Source organism: Ambystoma mexicanum, chromosome 10 (assembly GCF_040938575.1).
Source record: "Ambystoma mexicanum isolate Mex_15411 chromosome 10, UKY_AmexF1_1, whole genome shotgun sequence".
Taxonomy (NCBI): domain Eukaryota; kingdom Metazoa; phylum Chordata; class Amphibia; order Caudata; family Ambystomatidae; genus Ambystoma; species Ambystoma mexicanum.
Genome location: NC_090932.1, coordinates 982,996,832 through 983,009,074, shown reverse-complemented (window position 1 = coordinate 983,009,074; position 12,243 = coordinate 982,996,832). Strand labels below are relative to the sequence as shown.

Below are 12,243 nucleotides of genomic sequence, written 5' to 3'. Positions count from 1 at the left end.
TGTGTTCTACAGGACCTATTTGAGTATCCTCCCTTGCCCAGCCCCATTTCTGCCCTCAGGTGATTTGGATACCGAGTTTTTGGGATCTCAGCACCGGCAGGTAAGCCGCCGCCTTGCTGTATGAAAGGCCAGATTCTCTGTAATATATGCCAAATGACTATTGGCATCTTTGTAAAATTACTCACTCAAGCTATCTTCACCCACTGCAGGGTCGCCCCTACGGAGCCCTGGTGAAGGCGGACGCTACATTAATGCACTTCCGCCGAAACGTGCCCACCCGGGAACTGCTACATTCATCTGCTCCCGTCTGAATCAGACCCTGTTTATTCAGTCTCTGTCACGTTGGCCACTAAGATATCTTATTCTCCATAGGACCCTGGAAATATACTATGCTGGAAAGTAATATCCGACCAAGCAACTTTCCACTAGGTTATTCATAAAGGAATTTCTAACCTTGAATTTCTTCACAAAGGACCTGTGTGTTCACTTCAATTGGTTCACCAGTATGCAAGGAAATAGAAAAGAAACCTTTGCTTAAGATTGACCTGTATATTGATAATACAGTACTCTTTGTTCACTTTGCTGTTAATACTATACTTTTGTTTTTTGTTATGAATTTTTATTGATGGTATTATATGTTGTCTTAACTTTTCATTTACGTATGTTAAACTTTTTTTTTTCAACATTTGTTCTCAACTTTTATGTATTGAATACTTATCTATATAACTAGCAAATAAAACCTCTGTTTGCTACTCTTTGGTTTGTTTTAGCTCAGTGAGAAGGCAATACACCTTTGACCTTAGGTTTGGATCCATCACTTAATAGACCAACCTACATATCAATCTGTGGGCAGGACCACCCTCCTGTACCTGTGAAGTACTTTAGCCTTGAGCTTGTCCACTAGAAAGGGTACCCCCCTCTTTTTTACGAACTTTTGCGGATCGACAGCAAAGACAAAAGCAAATCGCTGAATATTCTCTAAACATTTGATGTCAAATAAAAGTACTTTACGAAATGTACAATCTTGCTGTTTGCTTTTAAATTACAGTTTCATATTCCGAATAGTGGCGCGCTGTGTTGTGAGATGATCTGTGATGTTTTCCGGGTTCTGTGTAAAGTTGCATAGGAACTGTAAAGGAACAGCGCGTGACTCAAGATGAACTTTTGCGGATCGACAGCAAAGACAAATGCAAATCGCTGAGTATTCTCTAAACATTTGATGTCAAATAAAAGTACTTTACGAAATGTACAATCTTGCAGTTTGCTTTTAAATCACAGTTTCATATTCCAAATTGTTGCGCGCTGTATTGTGAGATGATCTGTGTTGTTTTCCGGGTTCTGTGTAAAGTCGCGTAGGACTGGTGACGACTGGGCGCGTTTGGCTATGCACCCTGTACCATCACGGTGAGAGACGGGGAATATGAATGCTTTGATAATGTCAGGCTTAGGGACGTGAGATATGATTTAATGTCGCAAAAGCAGGTCAGCCAGGTCGATGGGGCAAGTGATAGGATTATCACATAATGTCGACGCACAGCAGGCTGATTTATCGTTTGTTTAGTGGACAAAACGTCAGGTAAGGGCCATAGGAAATTGTAATGTCAACGGACATAAGGAGGGTTCTTATAACACTTTCAACCTGACAACGAACAATACGAACAGCGTTCTCAGAACACCCCCATTTTGTTAAATTGCAAACATTACCTCCACGTCCACTCTTCCTCGTCCCAGTACTTACTTCATGAGGCCCCTGCCTCCGACACAGGACCTTCTTCTATTTCTTTCAATTCCTATAACTCCTCCCCCACATCCACATCACTCAGTTTCATATTACCAAGCCGGAGCATCGGACCTTCCCCGGAGGGAGGGTGAGGAGGGTCGTCAGTACTGTGACGAGGAAGAGTAGGACTAGGAGTAATGAAGATTACCGGTAAGTAATCAGAACATTTCAGGACACCGCGAGTGTTCTTAGAACACATTCAACTTGCCAGAGTACAATACGGACAGCGCCCTCAGGACACCCCCATTTTGTTTATGTACAAACATTTAAGGACACCGCAAGTGTTCTTAGCTCAATTTTAGCTTGCTTGCGAACAAAACGGACACATACTCTGTCCTCAGAACACCCCACCATTTAGTTTATATAGAATATTTCAGAACAGCCGTGTTGTCCGCAGACAAATTGAACACAACAAAAGCGTCTAGCATATAAAAAAACAGAATATTGAACCTATCTCATACTCCCCCACCCTCCCCAATTCCAATTACTCTTACACACCAACACACTCCACTAAATACAATTTTTAATCCAAGTTTCACCGCGCTGTCCTTGGTCGTCCGCGAATGCAAGATGGCGGGCGCCACAGAAAATCTGACGCGCTTCACGCACCACGCCGTCCAATCAGCAAAAACGTCGGGTGTCTGCAGACATCGCGCAAGCCGCTCAGCCAATCAGGGCACTCTCCACGGAGCAAACCGGGAAGTCCGTCCGCGAAGCGAACGTAGATATCATTAATTTCTTTGACTTACATTTTGGTCATTTTAAAAAAAACTACTGGATGGATTTACACCAAATTTGCAAAAGCATGCTTTCGGGACCAAGCCGCCACTCCTGCCACAAATTTGGTGTAAATCCGTCCAGCGGTTTGGGCTGTAGCGTGCACACAGTTTTTTCCCATTATGTCTATGGGAAAAAACAAAAGTTTTGTGACCACCCCTATAACTTTGGCCCCCCTGGACCATACCTCTCCAAACTTTGCAAAACAATTCAGAGTTGGCCATATACTTTTTTGCAAAGTTTGGTGAGGATTCATCCAGAGAGAGCGAGGTTATAAGCCACCCAAAAAAAGCTCTTCCTATGGAAACACCAACTTAACCATAACTACATGGACGCTGGTAGTATATGGCCCATGTACTACGTCAGATTTTCTGTGTCGTCAGATTTTCTGTGGCACCCGCCATCTTGCATTCACGGACGACCGCGGACAGCGCGGTGAAACTTGGATTAAAAATTGTATTTAGTGGAGTGAGTTGGTGTGTAAGAGTAATTGGGGAGGGTGGGGGAGTATGAGATAGGTTCAATGTTCTGTTTTTTTTATATGCTAGACGCTTTTGTTGTGTTTGATTTGTCTGCGGACAACACGGCTGTTCTGAAATGTTCGTAAATAAGCAGAATGGATTCGGTGTCAAGTTGAAAGTGTTCTAAGAAGACTCGTGGGGTCCTGGAATGTTCGCAGGGGGTGTCCTAAAGACGTTGTCGTTATTGTTCGTTGTCAAGCTGAAAGTGTTCTAAGAACACTCGCAGTGTCTTGAAATGTTCGTACATAAAGAAAATGGGGGTGTTCTGAAGACATTGTCCGTCTTGTTCGCTGGCAAGTTGAATGTGTTCTAAGAACACTTACGGTGTCCTGAAATGTTCGAAAATAAACAAAATGGGGGTGCTCTGAGGACGTTCTCCGTATTGTGTGCCTGCTTAGCTGTATCCAATGAGGGAATGGCACAGAGAATGAAGTGGAAATGGTAGAAGGGCTGTCTAAGAGTTACGCGGTCCGCGGACAGGGCCTGCTACATCCAGGGTTTTCCAGCAAATCCAGCATGGAAAGAAGACTGTAGGGATCAGCCAATTTGATGTTGAGGTTGTGGTTTTGTGTTCAAAGAGACTGTGTGTAGTGAAGATGGTAGAAGTGGAGAAAGTCAGGGTGTTGGTGCTCGGAGATATGTTTGTGCATGGTTTACAACAGTATGCTCAATGCAGGCATGTTGCAAAGAATTTCGATGTTAAAGGAGTGGAGGTGGTGTGGATCAATGTACAGGGAATTGTACAAGTTTGGGAAGATATGGGCAGGATCAACAGTCCCCATGTGGTAGTTTTGCACTATGGTGCTTTCCATTTGGGCTATGTCAGTGCCCCTACTTTGTTGGCAGATCTGAATTTTTTTGCAAAGTTTGGAGAGGTTTGGTCCAGGGGGGGCAAAGTTATAGGGGGGTCCCAAAACTTTTGTTTTTTCCCATAGACATAATGGGAAAAAACTTTGCGCACCCTACAGCCCAAACCGCTGGACGGATTTACACCAAATTTGCGGCAGGAGCGGGGGCTTGGTCCCGAAAGCGTGCTTTTGCAAATTTGGTGTAAATCCGTCCAGTAGTTTTTTTTTTAAATGACCAAAATGTAAGGCACAAAAATTAGAGATAGCTCCGTTCGCTTCGAGCACGGACTTCCCGGTTCACTCCGCGGACAGTGCCCTGATTGGCTGAGCGGATTGCGCGATGTCCGCGGACATCTGACGAGTTCGGTGATTGGACAGCGTGGTGCGTGAAGCACATCAGATTTTCTGTGGCGCCCGCCATCTTGCATTCACGGATGACTGCGGACAGCGCGGTGAAACTTGGATTAAAAATTGTATTTAGTGGAGTGAGTTGGTGTGTAAGAGTAATTGGGGAGGGTGGGGGAGTATGAGATAGGTTCAATGTTCTGTTTTTTTTTATATGCTAGACGCTTTTGTTGTGTTCGATTTGTCTGCGGACAACACGGCTGTTCTGAAATGTTCGTAAATAAGCAGAATGGATTCGGTGTCAAGTTGAAAGTGTTCTAAGAAGACTCGTGGGGTCCTGGAATGTTCGCAGGGGGTGTCCTGAAGACGTTGTCTGTATTGTTCGTTGTCAAGCTGAAAGTGCTCTAAGAACACTCACGGTCTCCTGAAATGTTCATACATAAAGAAAATGGGGGTGTTCTGAGGACGTTGTCCGTATTGTTCACTGGCAAGTTGAATTTGCTCTAAGAACACTCGCGGTGTCCTGAAATGTTCGAAAATAAACAAAATGGGGGTGCTCTGAGGACATTCTCTGTATTGTGTGCCTGCTTAGCTGTATCCAATGAGGGAATGGCACAGAGAATGAAGTGGAAATGGTAGAAGTGCTGTCTAAGAGTTACACGGTCCGCGGACAGGGCCTGCTACATCCAGGGTTTTCCAGCAAATCCAGCATGGAAAGAAGACTGTAGGGATCAGCCAATCAGATGTTGAGGTTGTGGATTTGTGTTCAAAGAGACTGTGTGTAGTGAAGATGGCAGAAGTGGAGAATGTCAGGGTGTTTGTGCTCGGAGATATGTTTGTGCATGGATTACAACAGTATGCTCAATGCAGGCATGTTGCAAAGAATTTCAATGTTAAAGGAGTGGAGGTGGTGTGGAGCAATGTACAGGGAATTGTACAAGTTTGTGAAGATATGGGCAGGATCAACAGTCCCCATGTGGTAGTTTTGCACTATGGTGCTTTCCATTTGGGCTATGTCAGTGCCCCTACTTTGTTGGCAGATTTGGAACACTTGGTTCAAGCAGTAATGAACATCCTTCAAATGCCAAAGTAAGTTTTTCTGGATTAGTACCTAGTGCAATATTTGACATTAGTTCAGTTTTTTGTCCTCAGCAAAACAATGCTAGGTGTGTAATCAACCGAGGCATGTGTGCCTTCATGCTTAGAGTTGGTATGTTCTTCTGTAATAATGAGAATATTGATTCCAGTAATGCTGTTTATTTTAAAGAAGATGGCATTTCCTTATCTTTTATGGGAAATGCCATTCTGTGTTGGAATGTAAGGGTTGCTTTGGAGAAGGTTATGTGAAGATTTTAGGAGTAAAGTAAGAAAAAAAAATACAAAATAACAGATGTCTGTCAAGCATCTGCAAAAAAACCCAAAAGAAACGGCTCTTTTCAGAGCCAACCTCAAAGGGGAAATGGGGCACACTATTTAAATTTACATTCACCACGCTCAGATTTTCGATATGTCCGCGGACATGGCGGTAGTCCACGGACATCGAAATCACTAGCTAGGGGTTTAGTATGTTCTATGTTACATGTATATAAAGTCAGTGATATTATGGTTAAGATGCTGCTAAAAACATATGAAATTCAGTGAAAAAACTTTGTTAAAAGGGACGTTATAGTTAAGTTGCGCTACTAAAAACCTATGAAATTCAGTGAAAAATCTTTGTTAAAAGGGACGTTATAGTTAAGTTGCGCTACTAAAAACCTATGAAATTCAGTGAAAAAACTTTGTTAAAAGGGACGTTATGGTTAAGTTGGGCTACTAAAAACCTATCAAATTCAGTAAAAAAACTTTGTTAAAGGGACGTTATGGTTCAAAGTAAAACCGGAAAACCCCTGAAATTATGTTAAGATAAGCAACCATAACTCGCACCACCGTGCACTGCTAACACTAACACCCAGGACATCAAAGATTACATCACAAATGTCATTGATGACATCACTGATGACATCACATGGCTGGCTCTCAATTTTTTTTTCCTTTACTGACATATCTAAGCCACATAGGTAACAGTCAGGAAGTAAAAATTGAAAAGGTACTATACGATAGGCTTATCTTACCATAACTGCCAAATTTCAGGGGTTTTTCGATTTTACTTTGAACCATAACGTCCCTTTAACAAAGTTTTTTTACTGAATTTGATAGGTTTTTAGTAACGCAACTTAACCATAACGTCCCTTTTAACAACGTTTTTTCACTGAATTTCATAGGTTTTTAGTAGCGCAACTTAACCATAACGTCCCTTTTAACAAAGTTTCTTCACTGAATATATATATATATATATATATATATATATATATATATATATATATATATATATATTCTGAGGATGTTTGTTAATTTATAACCAAGCATGTGCAGAGACAACCTCACAGTGAGACCCAGTTAAAATACTGTACAAAGGAAACATTTCTTTGGACAGCCATTCTACCAAAAGGTAGTGAGTGATGTAACAGCTGTTGTAACCTCACATCTTAGCTTTGTGGTAGTTCGAATCAATATATATATATATATATATATATATATATATATATATATATATATATATATATATATATATGGTTCATAGTTGCTTACATGTTAATGTTGGGTTAGGGGTGTGAAATCTGGCATGAGCACCAAGCTCTGTGTACAATATTGACTCAGTGACTTAAACATGCAATTATTTTATCAGCAGTAATTCCCATGTTCCCAAAATGGTCTTTGATTTTATGTAAATCAGAGTGGAACCCGCACTGTTGTTATTTCTCCACTTCTCTATTTCCATATGGTCATCTTAAAAGTGTTCAATACAATATACACTCACCATATTACTCATCTTGGAATGATGGCCTTCTATGCTCGATGTTGGTAATATATTTTATTCAGTAGAACAGTTGTAACATTCTTATTAAAATATACACTGCATGTCAGTATCAGAATGAAATGTATGATTTTTAAAAGAGGCAGGTTTCTGACAGTGTTAGTAAAATGAAAACATAAATGGGTTATTTTTGCCAATACCTGCTTTTGGAAAAAAAACACAACCACCCCACCCTAGCCCGCTCTGATAAATATATTAGTTTTTTTTCCAGCAATGGCTTAGCTGGGTTTAGAAAACAAGAACCAGAAAACATAAATCTCACAGTCATAGAAGGAAGCATAGACTTAGAGTGAGACAGAGAGAGAGTAGCAGAGACATGCAAAGAGAGAGTATGAGAAAGAGAATGAGAGGAGAGAGAGAGAGAGAGAGAGCGAGAGAGAAATGACAGCCACCACTCCATCATTAATAATTTCCTTCATCTCTCTCCAAAAGTCATTACACATTTCATATGCTTCCAATGTTTTAATGGATTTCGTTTTCGTTTAATGTCAAAAAGGTTTAATAGAGACATATGAAAATGGACGTAAAGCAGATATGTGGTTTGAGCAGCTGCAAACATCTGATTGTAACCGGAAAGTCAGTGGTTGATAACATTTTTATTTACAATTAAAGAAGTTAGTATGAGTAATTCTGTCTTATTCATTACATGCTCCATATAAATCAAATGTAAATCACGGGTTTCTCACAGTAACTGCATTATGAATAGGATCACTCTCTTCGGGTTTAAGTGAACAGGAAGTCAAAGTAATTCCTAGTAATGTATTTGTAAATCAGTTCTCTCTGACTCTATGTTCATTGAACTGTACCCACAATGCCTTTTTTCTAACAGTTTACAGGATTTTTCAAAAAAGATACCCAGCACTAAAGGAAATTAATATGAAAGAGTAAATATTCACACTTCTATATGCAGTAAATATAAATGCATTACGTATACATTATTGATATTCATCAACACATTTATCATGGTTCAATCCTATTCCCAAATCAGGTAAAGTTGTGTGTAGTAGAAACAATGCTGCTATTCATTTCAGTCGAACTATCGGGCTAAGGCAATTAACCACCAAACAACAATCATGCAAAACATATAGATTGATGGTTGTGCAAGAAGAGCAAGTGAAAGGATGGAGATGGATGGAGCAACCACATTTGTCTGAGTTTCATTAAGTATGACACAATCCCCTTTGTTCAAGAATATACATAATTATGATGTGTGCCAATTATATCACTTAATACGTGTTGGGGCACTCCACTAGATATGTTGGAGTGTACAATAGATATTTAAAATGTGAAAATGAATTTCGATTTTGGTGCCCCAGGTAAGCTTCCATAAAATAGTCCCAAAAGTTTGTTTTAAAAGTAGAAATGTTGAACTTGAAATTGAAATACATTTTGAGGATTTCTGAAAATCACGTTTATACATTAGATTTGAATAATAGTCTACGTTATCAAGATGCAATGCCTAAATGTTGTCACATTACATTCTAAAACCAATGAAATCCATATTTTATATCCACATTATCGGTGTTCAAGATCACAAATTAATTGAATTTTACATATACAAGGAGTAACACGAATTAAAACATACTTTTTCTAACAGAACAGATAATGGAAGGTGCATAAATATCTCAGTAACAGCTCTCTTTTAGCTAAAACGTTTCATAATTGCAAGAGTTCTTTAATTCTGATGAGTTAAGAAGAAAGTCCGGAACACTTTATTCAGTTTGGTGTTTCCAAGAATCAGGATGATAGACTGTGCAGGTATGATGGCGGCAAGGGCTATCCAGCAAATAAAGATCAACAGAGAGCTGTTTGTCCATAGGGCAGTACACTCTGCAACCAAAGCTGAAATGTATGTCAGAAGGAGGGACCCCACCATTTTGGCCGCCCCTAAATGAGCATCCAGCCGCGGTTGACAGAATCCTGATGCATTCTTTCTCATGCGCTTGGTATGCCTGCAGAGGGATATGAGGATGAGCGATATGGCAGCTATGCCAAGGAGAAGAGGCAGTGAGACACCAAGGACACTATTTGCAATAAAGTGTGACTTTCTGTATCGCAATTGAGTACCTGGTACAGTAGTGCAAGATGACAAATTAGTTGATGAATTCTGAAACGATTCTTCACATGAATACCAGAATAAAGGGATAGTGAGAACAAAAGATTGAGCAACTGAACACAGGAGCATCCAGGGCACCAGCCTAGAGATCTTCAGCTTCAACCAGAAGAAGAGGTGGTGGTTGAAATCTACAATCTTCACACAGTAGAAGACAGAGAGACAGGCCGTGAACCAGATGCTTGAGCGCCCACTCCATAAATGCAAAAGAAACGATGCTCTCAACATGTACATCATGGCTTGAAAATCCTCCAGTACGTAAGATAAAAATGATTGGGATAATCTAAAACATTGACAAAATGCAAAGGATATTCCCACAGCAAGTAACATGAGGTCACAGCTTTTCAGAGCCCTGCCATTAGTCAAGTCCATGACATTGACTGCCACAATGAATGCACTGTTAAGTATTCCAATTGCATTTAGTATTGAAATGGTGATCATATATTCCTTGATATATAAAAGCTCCATCTTCTATTAGAAAATGCTTGCAACAGAACTGCTTTCGAAGTGTGCAGAGCAAATATACTTTCCATAGACTCCTGACACCTGCTGTGGCTTATGTTACCAGTGACGTGATCCTTGTTAGGCTTAACCGTAGCTTTGGATTGATGCAAATATGACAGGTTTTCTATTACCCTGTCTTCAAATAAACACAAGAACATTTTTCCTAATTGAAGATCTAATGCACTTCAGAGTGAGAGGCGAGATCACAAAAACATGTGCATGTACAATCACCTTTCTCTATTCATGGAGGAATTCAGAAGGTGCATGTGAATAAATGGTGTCGCACAATGTTGCATGATGGCGCATTAATAATATTTGCATGAATATACATTTCCTTGAGTTATTGCAACATATAAAGGACTTGCACATCATTTACATGAAGACATGAAACATGAAAACCCTGCTCATCCCACCAGAAGTCTGAACAAGCACTGGCAAAGCCATAAGTGAGTGTGTTCGCACATGTTTGTGAGAAGCATTTGTTTGGCACACACATAATGGTACTACCTGGCCATAAAATCACCAAGTCTGGAAAATGGAGTGCTTATCTGGATGTATTATTTCAGTAGCTGGCAAATGCCTAATACCACAAGTCAAAACGGTTGGCTTTGTCAGTGTTTGTTTTTAGATGCACTTCATTGCAAGGGAGAGATATAAATTAAGTGACCGAATAGACACTTGCTTAAGACTTTTTTTTATAACACCAGTAGCCATTTACAACTGCAATTAAGTCATTAACTCTCAGCGGACTGCTTAGAAAAACACTGACAGGCTAACGTTTGATGTTACCGTGTGATGTGGCAAGCTCAAAGAGATTCCAAGAGGATATTTTGGGGAAGGCACATCGTGGGTGGGAATTGCCATAGAGATGAGCTTGGCAATGGGCAATCATCGGGTGAGAAAAAATCAAGCAACACCCACGATATATGTCTCCTTCCTCACATCATCTCCCTCCTTCCTATAGTCCAAAGCAATATTTTCAGCCCATAAGTGATACCTAATAGGGAAAACTAAGCATGGGTACAGCAAAGTGCCTCTCCTGTCCACTGTCATAGTCATGGCAAAGAAATGAAAGGTAGGAATCAAGGGGCATTGCAAATTGACGTATACATATCTCTCATAAAGTCCTCATCTAGATTATGGGAGAGCATATGGATGCTGTCACAACAAACAGCAATACTTTTGACAACTTGATGTGAATGTCATTAAGAGGTGGACTTACTGCCTGCCAGGGGTTACAAGGAGTGTGGGGCTGGTGAGAGTCCTTTAGTACATGAGGCTCCAATTTCACCTGCAACCACTGGGTTATCTGCTCCCACTCCTTCCTGGCGTACTGCCATCAGGGCCCTTGGTCACATATCACACTGGCTTTCTTTTTAGCCCTTTCTCCCTTGGCACACTCGTCCTGTGTGTTCCTGTCAAATGACATCAATCCTAATGGCATATTTCTTTCATGTTTTTCCGTTTCTACCACTTTGACTGGTAGTCATTTTTGTGTTGTTTGTTGGTCCCATGTTCCTGTCTATGTCAACTAGAAGTTGTATATGTATGTGGTGGTCAAAAGGGAAACACGGAAACATTGAACAAATTCATAAATAGATCTCACTATGACCGATTTGGTAAATTATAGATGCAAGTCTCTATAGTTAGAGATCATTGAGTGGGCTCTATGGCTATCAACCACATAAAGTAATCCATAAATCAAACATGAAAATGGTTACCCTTTAAATGTGCTCCAGCGCCCATTGATATGAAATCCTTAAAATGGAAAAAATCACATGACTTCAATTGGAAATTGATATTACTCAATTTATCTTGAAAACGTTGCCCTATGGTGATTACACATGTTTCGACGTATCCAACGTCTTTTTCAAATCAGGGCTACATAATTCATAAATGATAAATTAATTTACAAGTCAGATATTGTAATAGGAAAAAAAGCATAAATTAAATGATCAACAAAAATGAAATAAAATAGCCATTGATGTGAAACACAATAATTACGAATCATTGCACATTCAGTCAAAGTACAAAGAGAAAGTAGAAAGATATTTGAGAACAAATGGCCATGTTCGGGAGGGGGAGAGGGGTAGGAGGTTTGTGGGAATTAGAGAAAAATCACAAAAAAGAAAAGAAAAAACAAACATGTTAATGCAAAAATAGGTGAGATTCATGGGTCAATCAAGTATAATTGATTCTAATCATATACAAGAAATGATTAAATATCTTACCTATTGTTAACCGTGAATGTATATATAATGGTCAGCTTTCATGTACGGTCATGGGATAATCCCAGCTACCTGGGGGGAAAAAATACCCATCTACAGTCAGTTCGATGATCATTTCATGATGTAACTTGAAAAGGTTTGTAATGCAGAAACTCTTTAAAGCCGTCTCTGAGTTTTCCATGTTCAACTTCGTCTATGGGTGCTAATAAACAT

The 12,243-nt window shown here is 40.0% G+C and overlaps 1 protein-coding gene across 1 annotated transcript; it reads right to left on the bottom strand.

Annotated features, from left to right (window-relative positions):
• Positions 1 to 8,860: 8,860 nt before the first annotated feature.
• Positions 8,861 to 9,766, bottom strand: LOC138492955 (taste receptor type 2 member 9-like). Its single transcript, XM_069620237.1, has one exon. It carries the CDS (start codon positions 9,764 to 9,766, stop codon positions 8,861 to 8,863), a length of 906 nt encoding a protein of 301 aa, XP_069476338.1.
• Between the last annotated feature and the right edge of the window lie 2,477 nt (positions 9,767 to 12,243).